The following is a 22469-nucleotide window of genomic DNA, read 5'->3' as shown; positions in this document are numbered from 1 at the left end:
TCCCACTGCTTTCCAGAACATCTCCAGCCACGTCTTCGCTAGAAACCGGGACCCAGTTCGAAGCGGTATATTCGTCACCGAAGACAATTCTTCTCCAGTGAGGGATATTCAGGCCGTATGTGCTCGGCATCACTTCAGACGGGGTTGTTGGTGTACTGAGGTGAACGGTAGTCAGCGCAAGGGGCGCTGTGTGCTCAGCCCCCTTTCTGCGAGCCGCCTATTAATGGATCTCGTGGTTAATGGAACACCAGTTCCACGTGGAATCGATGATAATGATGAATCCGGAGGGCTGAGAACCTCTGACGATTGCTCGGTTATCACCATATGTTGTCTCTGTATGCTGACCGCTTTCTTCTCGACGCTGTGTTCGGCCATGGTTCACTCATTCTTTCCAGCATAGTGGAATAGTGCCATCCCTGTTCAAATGGTGGACGATTCGCTGATTACTCCAGCCGACTTCTTTGATCCCAACTACACGCTCTCTCTCAAATACTGACTTCTGCGTATATTGGTCACACGCCTGTCTGCGAGGCATAGTTACTGTCGAACAGAGTACAGGCAATGAATTACGTAATGGTGTTTTCCGTGGTGTCGACATGTCCCTTGTTTACTATCCTTGCTAGCTGCGCTGTGAAATTGTCTTGCAGCGTCCACATTCATCCATCAGCGGCCAAAGTATCTAATTCTCCATTTCCCGTCGATACCTGTATGAATGTCAATTTGATACCAATTTGTACAAATCCTTCGTGGAGCGTTGTTTGTTTTTGTCTTTGAGAGTATCCTCCATCGCAACAAATGGCCACGGATTGACAGTAGGACCAGGTTCGCTCTGTCTGTGGTTTCATTTTAATTATGCTGTGGTGTTCATATATTTCTACGATTATTTCGATCAACTTATTAAATATATAAAATCGTTTTGTTTGTGAAGGAGTTTCAAATTATCCATGCGAAATATCAAAGTAGAGAAAAAAACTCCAACAATAGCTATGGATAGCGCCATAATAAAATGTCACATGTGCTTTGTAAAAATTAACCTCCAAACACGTACATTTCTACTGCTGATTGCAGGGCCAGTACTTCTTCGTCAATGACTTTCTTAACACTCTCGAGTAACCTTGATTTTCTTGCAAAGCAGGACCTCGCTAAAAATCTTGTTACGTAAGAAATGAAAACATACAACATATATCTACTACGATTGAAATCAGTGATTTAAGAAATAGTTAAACGAGAATTATATCCGCTTTTGCCTCTCATTGAGCCAATTTTTTATTTTTTTTATTTATGCGATTGTCGTCTTTGGATACGCTTCACCTGCTGAAAGATAGGCATTTGAGATGAAAGAAGAATCACCTTCTTCCTCATATTGTGGCATTTGTTAACGAAGTGTTCGCAGCTACACAAGGCTTACTCACGGAGTTTTGCGATAAGCGCCACCAGCAGAGATAAACGCTTCAGTGACGTGGAACGATGCACTGCGTGCGGCCGGTCAGTCAGGTAACTCGATCGTTTGCACCATTTACTTGCTGTACTTACGCTTTTGATGACATGCCGAACTTCTTTCGTCGTGTGTCCTTTCGGTCAGTGTGTATGAATTTTGTTGTTGAGGTCTTGAGTCGGAAGACGGATTTGATGCAGCTCACCACACTAGTCCATCCTGTGCAAACCTCTTCATCTCTGAATAAATACTGCAACCTACATCTATTTGAAGCTGCTTACTGTATTCATCCCTTGGTCTGCCTCTATAATTTTTACAGCCCCCTTCCCCCCCCCACCCCCCCCCCCCCCCCCGCACTCCCTTCCAAATTGTTGATTCCATTATGCCTCAGGGCGTGTCTTATTAACCGATCTCTTCTTTTAGTAAAGTTGTGTTATAAATTTCTTTTTTCCTCAGTTCCATTCCGAATCTCTACATTAGTTGACCTATCCATCTGATTTTCAGCATTCTTCTGTAGCACCTTTCAAAAGCTGCTTTTATCTCCTTGTTAGAACAGTTTATAATCCACGTTCCTTTTCCTTACAAATACTCTCAGAAAATACTTTCTAACGACCAAATTTATTTTGGATGTTATCAAATTCCTCTTTTTCAGAAATGCGTTTCTTTCTATAACCAATCTGCGTTTTATATCCTCTCTACTTCGGTCATCATCAGTTATTTTACTGCCCAGAAGCAAAGCTGATTCACTACTTTTAGTGACTTACTTGCTGGTCCTAATTCCCTCAGCATCGCCTGATTTAATACTCCTACATTCCATTACCCTTTGTTTACATTTGTTTTCATCTTATAATTTCAAAAACGCTCTCTATTCCGTTCAACTGCTCTTCTAAGTTCTCTGTCGTCTCTCACAAAGTTATAGTGCCATCGGCAAAACTTAAAGTTGTTATTTCTCCTCCCAGAACCTGAATCCCCTTCCCAAATTTCTCCTTGATTTCTTTTATTGCTTGCCCAGTGTACAGATTGCTCAGCAATTCCAGTGCTCTTAGGTTCCTGCACTGCGTAACCACGCCCTCGGAAATACGCGACATGTTCAGAAATAAGCAGTCAAATATTTGAGACAATCAAGAAGATAAACGCCATTGCTCTTCGCAGCAATTTAAGAAGTGCTCCTTGTTTGCTACCCAACCACATTCTCGGAAATCGCGACATATTTTAAAAAATGCCAAATGTTTGTGACAAACAAGAACACAAATATCAGTGCTGCGACATTCAGTCGCATCAATTTAATCTTTCGTTTTTTAATTGGATAAAGCGTGAAGGAATGCTGTTATTACGAAACGATCGGAAAATCCACGGTTAACATCAATCGGTTTTGAACCGTGGTATTTCCGATCAGAACCTTCCTCACTGCTGCTTTTTTTCCTCTCCAGGTGATACTGTCGCCATTTATTTACACATTTCCCAACAGCAGGTCATACTATTATAATCGCTGTTTATAGTGTGTTTTGATGCCAGTAGAATTAAGCGATTGAGACGATAAACATACGATTGAATGTAAATATAATTTACAATGCGTTGAGCGCACTCTATATGTATCCTCAGGATGCGATTGTATGCTGGCAGCGTAGTTTAGTTATATTCTTGCCGAATTGACTATAGTTTGAGAGGGCCGTGAGTGAATATTTGAAATTTATTTGCTACCTAAGGATGCATCTCGCCTCATTGCCTATTAACTAAAGGGTCAGAAATATTACGTTCATGTAATGTCGTAGTGCAATGTCTGTGTTACAGTGAGAGCATCGTTCATCAGCTCTCTTATGTTGGACATGTAATGCAAATTGTGAATACGATTTGTGTGTGGTGTAAAGGCGTTGTTACGTATCCTACTCTTTCCTATATGCAGAGGGCAGTCGCTACTTCGATTCTTTAAAAACACATTGTCAGTGAAGTGGACGCGTAATACTCCGACAAGTGGTAAGCCATGACATACAAACCTGAATTTTAAGTGTGCAAGCATTACGGACCAAGGATCTTGTGAAGTTATTTCATGTTCAGGTGTTACTTTTATCTGCTTATCGAGTAAATGGATGATCTTTTCAAAAGTAAGATCTGAAAAAAAAAAGACGTGGGGGAGGGGGGGGGCTTCCGCGCACCACTTAAAGCTGATTGTATGAAAATGAAAATGCTTTGTTTAAAACTATGCTTTGTTTGCCATTCTTAACAAATGTTAATTGTCGTCCGTTAATTAGTTACCACCTCATCGTAATTACATTATACCGTACCGGTACAGCATTGAACATGTACACGGTTCTTTCAAGAGCATTTGATTTTTCTCGCATAATTATCTCGTTCTTAATGCCAGTATTTATAATATGTGATTCACGCCCCGTTGTTCAGAACACCACTTTTATATTTTGAACTGAGCCACAGGCTTGTATTGAACGAGGAAGTGAAATTGAGCGTGCGCTCTCGAATCGGCAGTCATTTATTTCACTACAAATGTCCTGCACTGGTTCCTGGATTTAGCGCCTTAGTTTCTCGGGTGTTCGGTGTTGAAATAAGTATGGTGCAATTGGAGTTGATTATTTACTTCATAGTAGTGTGTGCAACGAGGCTATATCACACACTTCTTTTTTAATTAATGCTATTCTTCTGCAGGTACTTTTTTAAGAATAGACAGAGTTCTCGAGGTCAGGTTGAAGGGAGGCACAACATTACCCAAAAAGGTGATAGTGTTCAGTTTGAGAAAGCGCTTCGTGACAGTGAAAGAATCATTAAGACAGACACGTAGAATTTGTCTTAAATGATTCTTTCACTGTTACAAAGCGCTTTCTCGAACTGAACACTGCCACCTTTTAGGGCAATGTTGTGCCTCCCTTCAACCTGTTCAACCTGGCCTCGAGAACTCGGTCTGTTCTTAGAAAAGTAGTTTTTTCCACTGTTATTTTGTGCAACCGATATTGCTTTAATTAACGTATCATTTAAGTCTCGGCTATTTTTCAATATGTTCTAACATATACATGTACACATTACTGCGTCTCCGTGTGATTTTATTGGTGGGGGGTACTCTGTGGTAGACTGAGAATTTTCCGTGTTAATTTAGACATCGCGTTGTGCAGACGCTCCAATTTTTATGTAGTAATTTTCCTCCTTTATTGCTATTGAATCGGTATCAATTTTTCTCCGTGTGCTTTGAACCCAGAGGAAGCTTCCCTAGTCCCTTGTTAATAGCAAATATCTTTTTGCAGCAGAACGTACTGTGTATTTTTAAATTCTCGTTTTCTGAAATTGGTACTTTCTCTACACACTTAGCTTTGTTTCTTAAAGTTCGCCAAATATTTGTTTCTAAAAAAAAATCCGTTACTTCCTGGATTAATTTGAAAAACGTACAAAGGCGTAACCAGGTAGGGTCAGGGGAGGACAGCTGTTTCCCCGTCCTCCCCTCTCTCCGCTCCTATAAAAAAATTTCGCATCCTGCCACGCCAGACAGACGTATTAATTAAGTAAAGTTTTGAAGAAAGTCGGATCGTGTATTGGATATTCACGTGTAGCAAGTATACTAAGCTCGTATTCAGGAGAACGAAAGTCTCTCGTCTGGGCATCCTGTTTTAGTTTTCCTTGATTTACCCAAATCACTTAAGGCAAAGGCCGGGATGGTTCTTCTGAAATGTTACGGCCGATTTCCTTCTCCGTCCGAGCTTGTGCTCCGTCTGTAATGTCCTCGTTGTCGATGGACCGTTAAGCACTAATCTTCCTTCCTTTTCAGATATACCCAAAACCATTTGTCCTAAACTCTCCAAATTATTTCGTCATTCGCCGTGAAACTACTTACAACATTGTACCTTGCAACTACGCAGGTTGAATGGCACGTAAGTGTCGGTGTGGAGACTTTCCGAAAGTCAGTATCTCGTGAACGACTCGCTCTAGAACCATGCAACAAACACCACCGACATTCTAATGTACGCTAATTTTAATTTGTTAATATCGATAGGCGTTGCTCCATTTAAAAAGTGTATGTTTGCACAAAAAATACGCTTTCTAAGTATTATTACAATGTTACCACCGCCTATATTCGACATCAATGTACAATAACCATTCACAGACGGCAGGTGGAAACACTAGCAATGGAGGATGTAAAGCTTGTAGGGAGGATGCGGCAAGCAGTGCAGTCGTTTTCGTAATGGGGGAACGGAGCGATTTATATGAGATCCAAAAGCGCTTTCGGGCCAAGGGTGGAAGCATTTCCGAAATGGCTAAGTCTGTAAACTGTTCGTGTGCCGCCATGGTGAAAGTATACCGTTCATGACAAAATGACGCAATCCAAAACTGGCGCCGAGACAGCTGTTCTGCGTCACGGGCAATAGATGAGAGGGGAGAACGACGCTTGCGGAGATGGTGCACGGGCGAATAGAAGTGTAACTGTTGAGCAATGGACCGCTCATTATGAAACAAGGGGCTACCAACAGTGTCTCCTCAACGACTGTTCAACGAACGTTGCCGCATATTGGCCTTCGCAGCAGGCGCCTGGTCGATGCACCCAGCCCACTGCTGTTCATCGGCTACGAAGGCTATAATTTGCACGCCAGTACGGCTAATAGGCGTCTACTGAGTGGTGACAGGTGGCCTTTACGGATAAATCACGTTTTATGCTCCATTGGAAAGATGGCCATTGGCGTGTACGGCGTGAAACATCTGAAAGCAAAGAGGAGGGGAAATGTTTTCGTGACATTCCCTGGGTGATCTCGTCATTCTGGAAGGCACAGTGGATCAACACAAATATGCATGTGTTTGTTTTTCCTGGGCACGATGGCATCTGCCTGCAGCACAATGCAGCGTGCCGCGCAGCTCGCAGTGTACGTGCCTGGCTCGAAGAGCACCAGTTTACCGTACTCCCCTGGCCACCAAACTCCCCCGGATTTAAACTCAGTCGAGAGTTTGTGGTACCGCCTCGATCGGACTGCCCTCAGCTGAGAAACCTAGCTTAGCCGGCCACGACACTGAAGTCGTCATGGCAGCAAATCCATGTCTGTACCTTACAGAACATTACTGACTCCCCTCGTGCACCTCTCGCAGCGGTCCCCGCTGCAAAAGATGGTTATTCAGGCGTTTCACATGTGGTCACATAAATTTGAGTGTCAGCGTGTAAGAAACTGGCTGTGTGAATGACATCCAGAGGCCATAAAAACGACTTTGTGATTTATTAAGCTGAAGATTTAATGAATTTATTATAATCTGGCAGTATCTTGTGAAATGTACGGACAAATGTCATGCAGCGCTACGAAACTACTGAATTCACGTTGACTGATACTATTAGTTTCTGGTAGTGATGAGAGACGATGCTGTTTTATGGGGTGAATTCAATGAAATTGCTTGTAAATATGAAATCAAGTTTGTTTTGTTACATCGCATGTACTAGGGTTAGAAGTCAACTAATAATTCACGTAGTTTAACAACGAAAGTGTTCATATGTATAGCAATGCTGCAAGTAGGGGCTCCAGTAAAACTGTTGTCAGGCGTGTGCTACGCTTAACACGACTGGTCGTAAGTTTGTGTTAGTAACTTATCTTAACTCTGCGTCACCGAAGTCAATATTGTCTGTCCCTGCACCATTGATAACGGAGATAGTATCTCAGTGACCATAAGCTGCGCAGCAGTTCATTTTAAAAATAATTATTTTTGCTGTTGATGTGAGTCATGGTTACGAATAAGTTGCGTGTTGAAGTATGGCGTCAAAGATGCTAATGTGCATCACGCGTGGGTGTAGTACCGTGACGTGGTGTATTTGAATATTTACAATGTGAACATGGATTGCTGGGTAAATTTATCGCTACAGTATTTGAGAAAATCCCCAAATAAAATTAATTTGACCTTTGGACAGAGGGGAGATCGGAACATCCGGTAACGAAATCTGTTTATCTGCGCTTTAAAAGCGAACTTGAAGCTCTGTTTTAATGTCAGAATTGGGTACATATGACTAATCATGTCGACATAGATCCGAAAATGCTTTGTTCGTTCCACATCTTCACCGGGAACTTTGCAAGAATGAAATATGCCTGAGATACAATGTGAGCATTAGTCGAATTAGTACTATAATATGTTGTTTCATGAACCTGCGTGCGTTGTTTTTCCGTTGACTGGTTAACAGTCTTGCTGAGTCGTCTGGAACAGAGAAACGAACATAATTGTATATTTAAGAATAATGCATCTGAAGTTTTCTGTTTGCGTTGAGAGCTCAGTAATTTCTTAATATATGATATACTAATTTCTTTATGACGAGTTGACATTCTGTACCGTAATGTGTGAAATGCTTTTTGTTACGGTGTTTGCCTTCACCTTTGAAGACTAGGTATCGTAACACTTGGATTATAATAAATTTTCTTTACACACTTCATTATTTTGAAACCGGATATTGAAATGCATAGATTTTTAAGCGATGGAGTACCCCACTTCCATTGTGAACGTCCTCAGATAGAATCCTGCAAGTCGATCATTACAGTTTATTTGATATGTGAATCTCAGGCTATACCTTCTAATTTACCATGTAATCTGAGACAAGCCTGGGTGGCAGGTCCAATGCAGGTTTCGTTAAGTCGTTCTGTGAGCTGGTTCTTGAAAATATCCAGCTGATATCTCATGTATCTCTTGAAATGAAGGCAATAATTCGTTCTGTGATAGAGATGACCTTCTCCACTCTCTTGTCCACAGGGCGACTACATCCGGCACCCAGTGCTGTACGAACTGAGCCACAAGTATGGCCTACAGACGGATGAGAACGAGGCGGCTTTGCCGTGCCGATTGGAGGAACTCAAGGAACTCATACGGCGTGAGATTCGCAAGGAATTGAAGTTAAAGGCTGGCGCCGAGAAGCTGCGCGAGGTAGCCACGGACCGGCGCTCACTGGCCGACGTCGCGCTGCTCGTCAAGAAGTCCAACAGCCGCCTGTCCGAACTGCACGCCGAGCTGCACGAGCTCGACTCGCAGATACTGCTCAACAACGGACAAGGTGAGCCCCGTAACTCTGCGTGTTCTCCATTGGCACTTCTATTGTAGGTATGCTGGATCATGTTAACGCCCCTTGACCATGCTAAGTTTTCTTTGATGAAAAGTTGTGTAACAGTAATTCAGAAAGTAACATCAAATTGGCAAGTAATAAGACGCTGAGAGTGTCCGTGATAGTGATACAAACTTTTCATGATCATATAGAGGGGCATGTGTATCAATTTTAGGTCGGACGCTATAAGCGGAAATACTCACCTATGGAATCAAACCGGAGAAAAAGAGAACATTTCATGTTTACCGTTGGCCTGCGACTGGCGATAAAAAATGTCTGTTGGCTAGTCATTTTATTTATATGCGCAACTTGTGCAAAGTGCTTTGACTGTACTTGCTCAAACGTATGTCCGCTAGGTATGAAGGCATGACATGTCGGTACAAACGTCTGCCGCAGTAGTTCGAACAACTCCTGGGTCACAGGCAATGAGCATTCTACGACGAACATTCTCTGAAAGGTGGTCAGGAAGAGGAGGTAACGTTTCGTGATCACCTCGTTCGCCTGATCTAATCCCAGTTGATTTCTTCTGAAGCGGTCACGTGGAACGTTTTGTATACAAGGTACGCCTCGAGCCTGAAAGTTATCCTGTCGGTAGCAAACTGTTCATCGTCTTGATGAGTAAATTGGTCGAAATGTGATGTGTAAATTATATACACAAGTCGCTCTGGTCAAGGTAACTGCAATTACCTGAACATTTTTGGGAATACCCACCTTATTACAATCTATAGAAATATATGCATTCTGAGGTTGAAATCGAGAGAGCCAGTATGTCTTGAACCATAGCACACAGCTCCTGATGAAAACTGGCTTTGAGCGTTCTCAAAAATACCCTACGCCATAATGGAAACGTCAATCTTCCTGGACATTTGGAAATATCTTCGTTGATTTCTGCCTACTCTTAGACAACATTCAAGTAAGGACACGAACCAGTGACCATGCCAGTATTCTGAATTGGTTGTAGTATTGATGAAAAACAACAATGAAATGTGTATTTCGTTACTCAGAACAGTGGAAAGTTGTCTTTTTTTTTGCTACGGAAGGATAATCTATTCGAAGGCATTTGAATCACGGTTTTCTGTCGCCACCCATACGTGTAGCAAACTAACTTTATATTACCACAAATGATATATATGGCAACGGGGAATACAGAACTATACGTGATTTCTTAGGTCAGAGTTCAGTGTGGTGCGCCGCCTTCACTCGCTGCTATCAGGCACGGATTTAAAGAGAAACACCATTCATAGATGAACCCTCAAATCATCAAAATTGTTTTCTACAGTAAAGCGACTAACAAGTGCCGCCCAAAGATAACCCAGACATGTTCGATAAGCTAGATATCAAATGAATGTGCAGACTAGTACAACACTGGTCTCATCGTTTTTCGAAAAAACCCTGCACAATCCTCTCATCTTGGGGCATCCCTCTTGTAGCGGTTGTTGTCGACATTAGCGTCAACCCATAAGCGCTAAGATCGCCTGAAGTTATTAGTGGCTCCCCTATCTACCCCGTTTGGCTTTTGTTTACTGCGCCACTTGCAAAATAGTCTGCAAGATCAGCGGTCCTATCACACTTCCCTGGGGGCACTCCTGGCGATACCCTTTCTTTGAAGAGCACTTGCCGTCGAGGACAGCATACTGTGCTCTATTACTTAAGAAGTCTTCGAGCCACTCGCAGCCTGCAGCAGGCACTGTGTCAGATGCCTTCCGGAATTCTAGAAACATAGAATCTGCCTGTTGTCTTTCATCTATAACTCATGTGAGAAAAGAACAAGCTGAGATTCGCATGAGCGATGCTTTCTAAAACTATGCTGATTCGTGGATGTTTTATGGTCTTCAGTACACTGTGAGATTCCACTTGAATCTCCTTCATTGTATCAAATCCTCGCACTTTCAGCATGATTTTCATGTTGAGGAAGAGGCAAAAGTTACACGGAGCTATGTCTGGTGAGTGCAGTGGGTGTGGAGCAACTGTTACTTGTAAAAAAAGTTCCTGAATAATAGTTTTTAGCATGGAATGAAGTGATCGTATGACATTGTTGGCCGGGAGGCCCCATGCGGGGGAGTTCGGCCGCCGTATTGCAAGTCCTTTTCAGCGACTTGCGGGTCAATGTGTTAGCAAAAAGTTCCTGAGTGAAATAGGCGCATGCGGTCGTGCCTTGTGGTGGAGTGTCCAGTCGGTCGTGCAACGCTTATGCGGAAGTTTTCTCCCCTTGTCCTTCTTCAAACGTCGTTGAACATTGCGATACAACTGTTTATAAGTACTCTAAATAATTTAAAGAAGACCAACAAGGACTTAATAGTATACTGTACCTGTAAAGCTTTCCTTTCCCACCGGGCGAGGTGGTGCAGTGGCTAGCACACTGGACTCGCATTCGGGAGGACGACGGTTCAATCCCGCGTCCGGCCATCCTGATTAAGATTTTGCGTGATTTCCCTAAATTGCTCCAGGCAAATGCCGGGATGGTGCCTTTGAAAGGGCACGGCCGACTTCCTTCCCCGTCCTTCCCTAATCCGATGAGACCGATGACCTCGCTGTTTGGCCTCCTCTCCCAGACAACCAAACCAACCTTTCCTTTGTCGCTGTGAAGGAAGATTCTGTCATGGCGTCGATTGCTACTCAGCTTCAGGCTCGTAGCCACGGCATTTGAAAGGAACTTTGGATCGTCTTGACGTGGTAGTTAAAGTTCTCTACACGATGTGCTTCTGATCATCTTGAATGGTACAATCTTCGCCGCAATGCTTCTAAAGTTCTTTTCTGGTGACAGAATATTTTCATGTGTCCGATACCATATCCCCAATGTGGTGTGGAGGTCTTGAATGGTCTACGTTCTTGAAGTATCAGATCCCTTACTGTCGCAACGTGTTCTGGTGTGATGCCAGTTCACTACCGACCGAAACGGTCAACGTCAGTCGATGTTCGCACCTTTTTTAAGCTCTTCCACCAATCGTAATTTGTCTCCTACCTAAATATTTGTCTTCAAAAGTTTTATTTAAATTTTAGTGCCAACGGGTTCCTTAAGTTAAAAACAAAATTTTACACAGAAATGTTGCTTTTTCAGGTCAGCCATCACAAAACTGCAAACTCACGGAAATACGACGTCGGCAATATGATCATCAACTTTCCAAACCACTCAGCTCAGTCACTTGCCACGTGGGTTCAAGAATGATATATGGAGGGAAACTTAGCGGTATTTCAATGTACTCGTTGCTATTTGCGTGTAGAATTCTGATTCGGAAACTTTTCAATCCCACATAGTATTTGTGCTCTTTGATGGCGACGAAGAATACTGGCACTTACTTTTAAGCGTCCTCTTTGTATGACGAATCATCTTTAATGGCTGACTTTGGCACAATGTCGAACTTAACGCCAGAGAGGACACTGCACTGTTTACGTGTGTGTACGCCATGAATCTTCATAACCTCATGTTGGTGTACACTGTTACCGGTAACTTTTGAGTTGGGATTAAATCTGGCCTTCTTTCTGAGGGTTGCACTTTTCACCATCCTAGCAATCACAACCACTATCCCCAACCCACCTCGCGTGATTAGACGGATGTTACTTCTCCTAAACGTGAACGTCTCACTTAAGAACAACACTCGAATACTTAGGAAGCTGTTATCAGTCGGACTGCCCGAACCATACTTCAACACTGCTTAGAAATGGTCACATTAAGCTCCTAACCACTGTAATTTTCTTATAATATCTTCGCGTTGGGTATTTTTTATAAGAGGAATAATCAGACTCAAATCTACCACAACGGCTTTGACAGGATATATACGGAGACAGGTATGGAAGCGCGAATTATACTTCGAACGGAGACTGACTCTCTTACGCGGGGGAATAGTTCATTCTTCATGTAAATTGCAAAGCAAAAAAGCACTTTAGTATGCGTTATTAACTTTCACCACTCCATAAAAACAGGGTGACAGTTATTGAACTATATGAAAGAAACATAAATTAGTTACAAACTACGGCGTGCACACACTTGATTCAACATGTAAATGTCGCTACAGATATTCGGATTTAGGTTGACATGTTCGATATGCATGCCATCATTGGCGATGCTGTGGCGCAGACGAATAGCGAAATTCTGCCAGCCCCGCTGAATTGTCTGAACATCGGTGCTACCTCCTGCATCGCTATTTTCAGCTCAGCAATGGTGTAGGCGCTATTACTAAACACTTTGTCTTTCAGTATAGCGCCAGAAAAAAGGAGTCACGTATGTTCAGATCCAGAGAATATGTCGACCCTTCGAGGCACATGCCAGTGGCCTTTGGGTACCCCAGAGCCAGAATGCGGTTCCCAAAGTGCTCCTCCAGGACATCAAACACTCTCCTGCTTCGATAGAATCGAGCTCCATTCCATGAACTACATATTGTCGAAATCAGGGTCACTTTGGATAACGGGGATGATATCATCTTCCAAAACCTTCACGTACAGTTCGTTAGTCACCGTGCCATCAAGGAATATTGTACCGATTATTCCGTGACCGTACATTGCACACCACACAGTCACCTGTTGAGACGAAGAACCTTCTCGATCGCAAAATGCAAATTCTCAATCCCTCAAATGCGCAAATTTTGCTTATTGACGAACCCATCGAGATGAAAGTGGGCTTCGTCGCTAAAGCAAATCTTATTCACCTCGAAGTCCTGTTCGTCAGTTCTGTAGACAATAGTGCTGACGAAACGCAACCGCTGTTCCATGGCCCTGGGGCTTAATGGCTGATGGGTTTGAATTTTGTATGGGAAGAGATGCCGGTCCTCAATAACAATTTGTCGCAGTGTCTCCCGGTTGATTCCACCTGTTGTGCAGCTCGTCTGATCGATTTTCTGGGGCTGGTTTGAAACACAGCACGTGCCTTCTCGATGTTTTCAGGCATTTGCACCCTTTTTGGACGATCGACATTGCCAACACTGTCATTACGAACACTACCCGGTCTCTCAAACTTGCTAATCAAATTCTTGATTGTTAGCGCACTAGGACCGTTTGCCTTCAGTTTGAACTTGGTCGCAAACTTCCATTGAGCCGCAGTTAGGCTGTTATTGCTAGCAGAAATGTGGACTCTGACCACAATCTATTGGTTATGAACTGCAGATTAAAAATGAAGAAACTGCAAAAAGGTGGGAAATTGAGGATATGGGACCTGGATAAACTGAAAGAACCAGAGGTTGTAGAGAGCTTCAGGGAGAGCATTAGGGAACGATTGACAAGAATGGGGGAAAGAAATACAGTAGAAGAAGAATGGGTAGCTTTGAGAGACGAAATAGTGAAGGTAGCAGAGGATCAAGTAGGTAAAAAGACGATGGCTGATAGAAATCCTTGGGTAACAGAAGAGAGATTGAATTTAATTGATGAAAGGAGAAGATACAAAAATGCAGTAAATGAAGCAGGCAAAAAAAGAATACAAACGTCTCAAAAATGAGATCGACAGGAAGTACAAAATAGTTAAGCAGTGATAGCTAGAGGACAAATGTAAGGAGATAGAGGCATATATCACTAGGGGTAAGATAGATACTGCCTACAGAAAAATTAAAGAGACCTTTGGAGAAAAGAGAACGACTGGCACGAATATCAAGAGCTCAGATGGAAATCCAGTAATAGGCAGAGAAGGGAAAGCAGAAAGGTGGAAGGAGTATATAAAGGTCTATACAAGAGAGATGTTCTTGAGGACAATATTATAGAAATGGAAGAGAATTTAGATGAAATAGGAGATATGATACTGCGTGAAAAGTTTGACAGAACACTGAAAGACCTAAGTCGAAACAAGGCCCCGGGAGTAGACGAAATCCCATTAGAACTAATGACAGCCTTGAGAGAGCCAGTCCTAACAAAACTCTACCATCTAGTGAGCAAGATGTATGAAACAGATGAAATACTCTCAGACTTCAAGAAGAATATAGTAATTCCAATCCCAAAGAAAGCAGGTATTGACAGATGTGAAAATTATCAGTTTAATAAGCCTGGGCTGCAAAATACTAACACGAATTCTTTACAGACGAATGGAAAAACTGGTAGAAGCCGACCTCGGGGAAGATAAGTTTGGATTCCGTATAAATGTTGGAACACGTGAGGCAATACTGACCCTACGACTTATCTTAAAAAATAGATTAAGGAAAGGCAAACCTACGTTTCTAGCGTTTGTAGACTTAGAGAAAGCTTTTGACAATGTTGACGGGCATACTCTCTTTCAAATTCTGAAGGTGGCAGGTGTAAAATACAGGGAACAAAAGGCTATTTACATTTTGTACAGAAACTAGATGGCAGTTTTAAGAGTCGAGGGGCATGAAAGGGAAGCAGTGGTTGGGAAGGAGTGAGACAGGATTGTAGCCTATCCCCGATGTTATTCAATTTGTATATTGAGCAAGCAGTAAAGGAAACAAAAGAAAAATTTGGAGTAGGAATTAAAATCCATGGAGAAGAAATAAAAAACTTTGAGGTTCGCCGATGACATTGTAATTCTGTCAGACAGCAAAGGACCTGGAAGAGCAGTTGAACGGAATGGACAGTGTCATGAAAGGAGGATATAAGATGAACATCAACAAAAGCAAAACGAGGGTAATGGGATGCAGTCGAATTAAATCGGGTGATACTGAGGGAATTAGATTAGGAAATGAGAGGCCTAAAGTAGTAAAGGAGTTTTGCTATTTATGGAGCAAAATAACTGATGATGGTCGAAGTAGAGAGGATATAAAATGTAGACTGGCAATGGCAAGGAAAGCGTTTCTGAAGAAGAGAAATTTGTTAACATCGAGTATAGATTTAAGTGTCAGGAAGTCGTTTCTGATAGTATTTGTACGGAGTGTAGCCATGTATGGAAGTGAAACGTGGACGATAAATAACTTGGACAAGAAGAGAATAGAAGCTTTCGAAATGTGGTGCTACAGAAGAATGCTGAAGATTAGATGGGTAGATCACGTAACTAATGAGGAGGTATTGAATAGAATTGGGGAGAAGAGAAATTTGTGGCACAACTTGACTAGAAGAAGGGATCGGTTGGTAGGACATATTCTGAGGCATCAAGGGATCACCAATTTAGTATTGGAGAGCAGCGTGGAGGGTAAAAATCGTAGGGGGAGGCCAAGAGATGAATACACTAAATAGGTTCAGAAGGATGTTGGCTGCAGTACGTACTGGGAGATGAAGCAGCTTGCACAGGATAGAGTATCATGGAGAGCTGCATCAAACCAGTCTCTGGACTGAAGACGACGACGACGACGACAACAACAACAACAACAGTAGTAGTAGGCTTTCACAAGCGCTATACTCCCAGGCACCCTGTACCGCTACATTTTCACGTGCGAATGGCCGATAACAAGGCACGTCGCATGCGTATACTAATTTCCATCATGCTGTGCGACCAACCGTGCAGTTTGAACGTCCTAAAGCAAACCGTTCAGAAGTTAAAGCTGATTTGACTTCTTGTAGTACAATAATTGTCACCCTGTAGATATCATCGCAGCGACTCATTCAGCGACTACGACAGAAGCCAATGAAACGTCGGGTCATTTTTATGAACTGCTACAGTGTACTGAATTAGAGGACTTGATCTATTGTGAGCGTTATTGAGCCGTATTTCTCCAAAATCAGCTATAAGCTGAATGTTCGTGTATTTCGAATTACGCAGGCTCGTGAGTGATACACGATATCAGTAGTGAATGATTCGTTATTCTGTGTATATTAAGTAAATGACGTTTCCTTAGAGGTCCACCAGATTCATAACTCATACAAAAGCCAGACAGTTGGGACTGCACTGTCGACCGGATAGGGAGGATGCCGTGGGCGACTGGGACGGGAATTTGGCCGCGGTCGTAGTTATTTTTACTGCAGTCGTGTAACGCGGACGCTACGCAAATAACATCCTGGCTGGCCGTTTGATACAGGAAGCGGCAGATGGCTGCGAAACTTATATGTAGCATATTACTAGTGCTCACTGTAGTTTGGGTTGCGCTTGCTCATTAAATGGATAACACTGTGAAGGCAGCTAGGCAAACGAGCTCTGTAGTTAGCATATTCATTTGCAGGTTTTGAAATGAGATAGGATGAAAGGAATGTCCTGTACTAGAATACAAGTATCAGTCAGAGTTACATTTTGTTCGGTTTAGTTTTTCTCTTTCTGGAATTATTGAATTATGCTCTTAGAAAGGATATGAACTAGCAATTTTAGTGTGCGGAGGAAGGTGGGGTGAAGTAACCAGGGCGGGAAATGTGGCCATTCCATATTTTTTGCTCTGCTGCGAAGTAGTTAAACCAGTTCTAATATTCACCATCATTGTTGTCAGCGGGTTTGACGGAGGACGGTTGTTCCGTTATTTCCTGTGAAATTTTTTTCTGTTTGGCAGTCACCTGACGTAAGGTTACCCTTACATGTAGAGTAATACTGTGTTATTATTATTATTGTTATTGTTATTATTACAGTGTCAGTGTTAAAAGAACATATTTTGGCTTCCAGTGTAGTTGCTTATTGTTTCTTTGAGTTTGATGGTTTTATCTGTGAACCATCAGAAAAAGTGACCGCACTATTCGCCGGGACAAGTGGCCAAGGTGTTCCAACGATAGAGTTACTTCCACATAGAGCGAGCTTACAAAAGTCATGGGATACCTCCTGATATCTTGTCGGACTCCTTTTGCCCGGCATAGTGCAGCAAGTCGACGTGACGTGGAGACAGCAAGTCGTTGGGAGTCCCCTGCAGAAATATTGAGCCGTGCTGCCTCTGTAGTCGTCCGTAATTACGAAAGTGTTGCCGGTACAGGATGTTGTGCACGAACTAACCTCTCTATTATCTGTACATATATAATAAAATTTTAATTGCCCAATGTCTGTATACAGGACATATTTTAAAAAAACTTAATATGAGGGGTCTTTAAAACAACAATTGAAGCCAAAACAATCGTTTTTAAAATTCTTGTCTGTCTGTCCGTCCGGCCGTCCTTCCGTATGTTTGTACGGGCATCACTCATAAACTATTGTACGAAATTGGATGCGGTTCCCACAGTTTTTTTTTTTTTTTTTTTTTTTTTTTTTTTTTTTTTTTTTGGAAGTCTGACTTAAAATCTGGTACGTGTTTCATTTTGATACGCCATCTAGAAACTGAGATAACCGTGTACACAATGTGATTTCTTTAACTGGGTCAGTAAGGGGAAATATGAATCCATTAGGTGCTTTTTTGTGAAAACGATTTTGCCATGATAAAGTTTTTCGTCGAGCGTGAGTTGTCCATGAAAATGAATAAAATGGGCAAATTTTTTGTATGTGGGACAGCTCAGTTTCGTGTAAGGATCATTTCATTACAATGGAAGGAAAAAAACTAAGTAAATCCGGATAGAAAAGATAGAATGCAAAAACGTTGTATTTTGCAACGTTTCATCATCATAATAATAATGTTAAGTTTAATCCTGTTATCCATAAACGTTGTTGAATTCATTCTTGAAACGGTGTAACTATTATCGTTGATAAGTTTGTCGAGTTGCCGCTAACATTATCGTTGGTAAATTTGTCGAGTTGAAACAAAAATCATTTTCGTGTATTTCTTCACAGGTTTTCATCGTGTCTTATCGATGTAAGTAAATTGATACATTGTTGTGATTTCGTACTAGTGTTTTCGTTCGTTTAACTTATTTCATTGTGAATTTTGAGGGACTGCGGAGCTGGTGACGTAGTTTTCATGCCTCGCATACTCCTCACTCCCAATTCCCCTTTCCTGTGAGCACATGCTTCGCCATGACCATCAAGAAGTCGCAAGGACAGACGATTCGAGCCGCCGACATCGGCCTCAGGACAATCTGGACTCACATGGACAACTCTGTGTATCTTGCTCACGGGTCATTAGCTCAGATGATTTGTCTATAATGGCTCCTATGGGCAAAACATCAAACATTGTGTATAAATAAATACTTTTAATTTTCGTGATTTCTGCAAATACAATTATGTTGTCCCCCTCCACAGGTTTATCAGTATTTCATCTGTAGCTGTGCTTACAAACACATAATTTCGCCTATTTGACAGCTTCACTTCGATTTTTTATGGCCGATTTCTCATTCATAATGAGCTTCAAGATTTTTCAAAATTCATGCTTGTTCAAGATCCGCGCATACGATGTATGGGCAAAAGTTAGTGTCCCAGAAATGTTCGATGGGATTCATTGTCGGGCGATATGGATGGCTTAATCATTCGCACGAATTTTCGACAATGTTCTTCAAACCAATAGCGAACAATTATGGCGTAGTGACGTGGCACGTTGCCATCATGGAAGTCCATGAACTGCTGGAAGTGGCATCCAAGTAGCCGAACATAACCGAAGACCCAGTTCATTCCATTTAAATACAGCCCACACCATTATGGAGCCATCACCAGATTGAATAGTACCTTGTTGACAACCTGGGTCCATGGCTACGTGGGGTCTGCGCTACACTCGAGCCTTACCATCTGATCTTACCAACTAAAATCGTGACTCATCTGACTAGGGCACCGTTTTCCATTCGTCTAGGGTTCAACCGATATGGTCACGACCCCAGGAAAGGCACTGCAGGCAAAGTCGTGCTGTTAGCAAATGCACTCCCGTCGACTTTGCTGTCATAGCCCATTAACGCCAAATTTCGCCGCACTGACCTAAAGGATACGTTCGTCGTACGTTCCATATTGATTTCTGCGGTTATTTCACGCAGTGTTGCTTGTCTGTTAGCACTGACACCTCTAAGCAAATGCTGTTGCTCTCAGTCGTTACGTGAAAGCCATCGGCCACAGCGTTGTCCGTCCGTGGTGAGAGGTGATGCCTGAAATTTGGTATTCTCGGCACACGCTTGACACGGTGTATCTCGGAATATTGAATTCATTAACGATTTTCGAAATGGAATACCCCATGCGTCTAGCTCCAACAACCAATCCGCGTTCGAAATCTCTTAAATCCCTTCGTGCGGCCATAATCACGTCGGAAACCTTTCCACATAAATCATCTGAGCAGAAATGGCAGCTCCGCAAATTCACTGCCCTTTTGTACCTCGTGTATGCGACACTACTTCCATCTGTATACATGCATATCGCTATCCCATGACTTTTGTCACCTCAGTGTATCATGTATAAATCTACAGAAAACTTCTAATTTCTTTTACGTTCGAAGCCATTAATCGTCATTCTGCCCCTTTGTGATGGTTTTGAATTAATTGATGATGTTTAAAAACGTCTCTTGTATTTAGCCTAAAGCAGGAATTCGATTGAAAGCGGCCTGTTTGCAACCGCATCAGAATACGACCTGTGTTCAAAAAGTAACGAGAATTTTTGTTTTTCTTAAAGAGTATTTATTTATTCATTCATAATCATCTTTATCCATCCATCCCCTTCAAAATAATTCCACTCAGATTTAATACACTTGTGTCAGTGATATTTTCATCTTCGAAGCACTTGTGGAACTCATTTTTCGTCTGGAATTCACCTTTCGTTACGGGTTCAGATCCTTGATTGATTCGTTTTTACCTTATTAATGGTAGCAAAACGACGTCATTTCGTAGTTCACTTTAGCCTCGGGAATAGAAAGAAGTCGCTGGGAGCAGTGTGCGCCGAATACGATGGTCAAGACAACATAACTGTTTTATTTTTATGCCAAAAATGCACGAACAACCATTGAGGAGTGAGCGGGGACATTATCGTGGTGCAACTTCGACGAGTTGTTTTGCCACAAGTCTGGTCGTTTCTTCGGATTGCTTCACACAAACGGCACATAACTTAAGGTAGTGTTCCTCATGGACCGCAAGACCGTAAGGTAGGAACTCATAATGCACCATCCCATTGTAATCGAAGAAAACAGTGGGAAGAACCTTCACATACGGTCGAAATTGTGGACTTTTCTTTGGTATTTGCTCTTCATGCAGTCTCCATTGGGACGATTGGGCCTTGGTTTCGACGTCATACCCGCATACCCATGTTTCGTCACCTGGTATAACAATCTTTAGAAGTTCTGGATCGTTGTTGGCTTCATTCAGCAATTCCTGTGCGATGTCTACGTGAGGTTCTTGGTCGAAATTCAACAACTTCGGAAAAAACTTCGTTGCTACACGTTCCATGCCGAAAACATTCGAAAAAATACTTGGCATGAGCCAAAGGATATACCGCCGTTATCAGCAACATCTCTGATGGTGATCCGGCTATTTTACAGAACTAGTTTCTTTACTTCTTCCGCATTGTCGTCAGTACTTGATCTGTTAAGGGCGTCCGGGGCGGTAGTCATCTTCAGCGTCTTCTCGATCTTCTTCCTAGTGTTTCATACCACTCGTAAACTCCTGTCCTCGCAGTAGATTCGCCGGAAGCCACACTCAACATTTCGAATGTCTTGCTGCATTTATTCAATTTTCAAGCAAAATTTAATACAAGTTCTTTGATCCATCTTTTTCAAAAGTAAAACAATAGTAACCATTCCGACTGTCGGCAATAAACTAAATAATCAAAACAGATGAAAATGCAAACGTACGTCAGGAACGTGTGTACCAACAAGATAAAAGGTTTTTGGAAATCGGATGTATAAAGCCCGCGAAATTAAAAAACTTTTTCATCATACCTCGTATGTTTGCAAATCAGAACAACAAGCATGGAATTCTGTTGCGATGGAAAATGTGACTGAGGCGGTAAAGAATGATTAAATGCCTTTTTCTCCAGCATCAAAACAATTTAATGTTCCATGTAAAACGCTGAAAAGATGATTTCTAGAAAAATAGAGAGATGCACTAGGCAGCAAAACGATCATAGGAAACTTAAGTAGTGTGTTCAGTAAGGAACAAGAAATCATAATTAAATTTTTGACATAGGAAAGCGATTTTATGGATGTACAGTGAATGACTTACGAAGGTAACATTCCAGTTGGCAGAGCGGAACAAAATACCACATTTTTATACCCAATATCCTACACGGAAAAGTGGCCAGGCACTGGCCACATTGCCTCCTTAACTACAGAAAGGTGGATACTATGTCGTTGTTGTTGTGGTCTTCAGTCCTGAGACTGGTTTGATGCAGCTCTCCAAGCTACTCTATCCTGTGCAAGCTTCTTCATCTCCCAGTACCTACTGTAGCCTATACCCTTCTGAATCTGCTTAGTGTATTCATCTCTTGGTCTCCCTCTACGATTTTTACCCTCCACATTGCACTCCAGTACTAAATTTGTGATCCCTTGATGCCTCAGAACATGTCCTACCAACCGATCCCTTGTCAGTGTGTAGAAAAATATTGGCGTGATACCTTATGATACGTAGATTCAATATGTGTAATTGCCAAACTTCACTCAATAACCATGGTTTGGTGAAAATTTAGTTGTATTTACTGGATTCTTCTGATAAACTTAAACGTCTGGTAACTTCAAAATTTGATTATTTCCCTGTTTCCATCTTATGGCAAAATAATGTTTTGCCGAATCATTTGTGTTACAATAATATTTGTCCCTTGTGGAATCCACCGAATTGGCAACGAACGCTCACTACCCCACTCGCTGCCCTGACCGTGCCTAAAGCATCGAATTCCCCTTCCGTACAAGACATGATTCCACCTTCTTTTCGCAGTTACAGTGGAATAAATCAGGCATTGTGATAGATTGGTGACAAAGGGAGGATAGCACAACTCTACTAACATAAGAATCGAGTACATACTCAATTATATAAGTGTATTTTAGTGTAAGATCTACAGACGTATTAGTTATGAACCTCAGACGGTTAAACAAGATAAAAGGCCACTGAAATAACTGACGAAAGTGCTTGGATACTAGATAGTTATTACTGGACTGGGAGACAACACTCGATCACTCAAGAAAAACAACGAACACTTTAAATCAGAGGACCATAAAAAATGAAGAAATGGAATAAAATTTTGAGGGCGAGCTAGAGAGATACTGCCTAATGATGGCACGTGGCAGTAGAACGTGCCAGATTGCCTTAACAGCAGCGTAGAGGATGCGATCAAATTACGAGTTGTCATCTTAATTGCGGTTGATAGGTAATGCGCTCATC

At 42.1% G+C, this 22469-nt stretch overlaps 1 protein-coding gene across 3 annotated transcripts in view; it reads left to right on the top strand.

Annotated features, from left to right (window-relative positions):
• The window catches only part of LOC126259308 (serine/threonine-protein kinase N), a 350492-nt gene that overhangs the window by 84702 nt on the left and 243321 nt on the right, over positions 1 to 22469 (top strand). For all 3 annotated transcript variants that reach the window (XM_049955981.1, XM_049955982.1, XM_049955980.1), the window contains exon 2: positions 8141 to 8438. In XM_049955981.1, the coding sequence (XP_049811938.1) occupies positions 8141 to 8438 (298 nt within the window). The remainder of the gene's footprint in view (positions 1 to 8140; positions 8439 to 22469) is intronic.

This window comes from Schistocerca nitens, chromosome 5 (assembly GCF_023898315.1).
Source record: "Schistocerca nitens isolate TAMUIC-IGC-003100 chromosome 5, iqSchNite1.1, whole genome shotgun sequence".
In the NCBI taxonomy this organism is placed as follows: Eukaryota; Metazoa; Arthropoda; class Insecta; order Orthoptera; family Acrididae; genus Schistocerca; species Schistocerca nitens.
The sequence above is the reverse complement of the archived record's forward strand: the minus strand, read 5'-3'. Positions and strand labels throughout refer to the sequence as shown.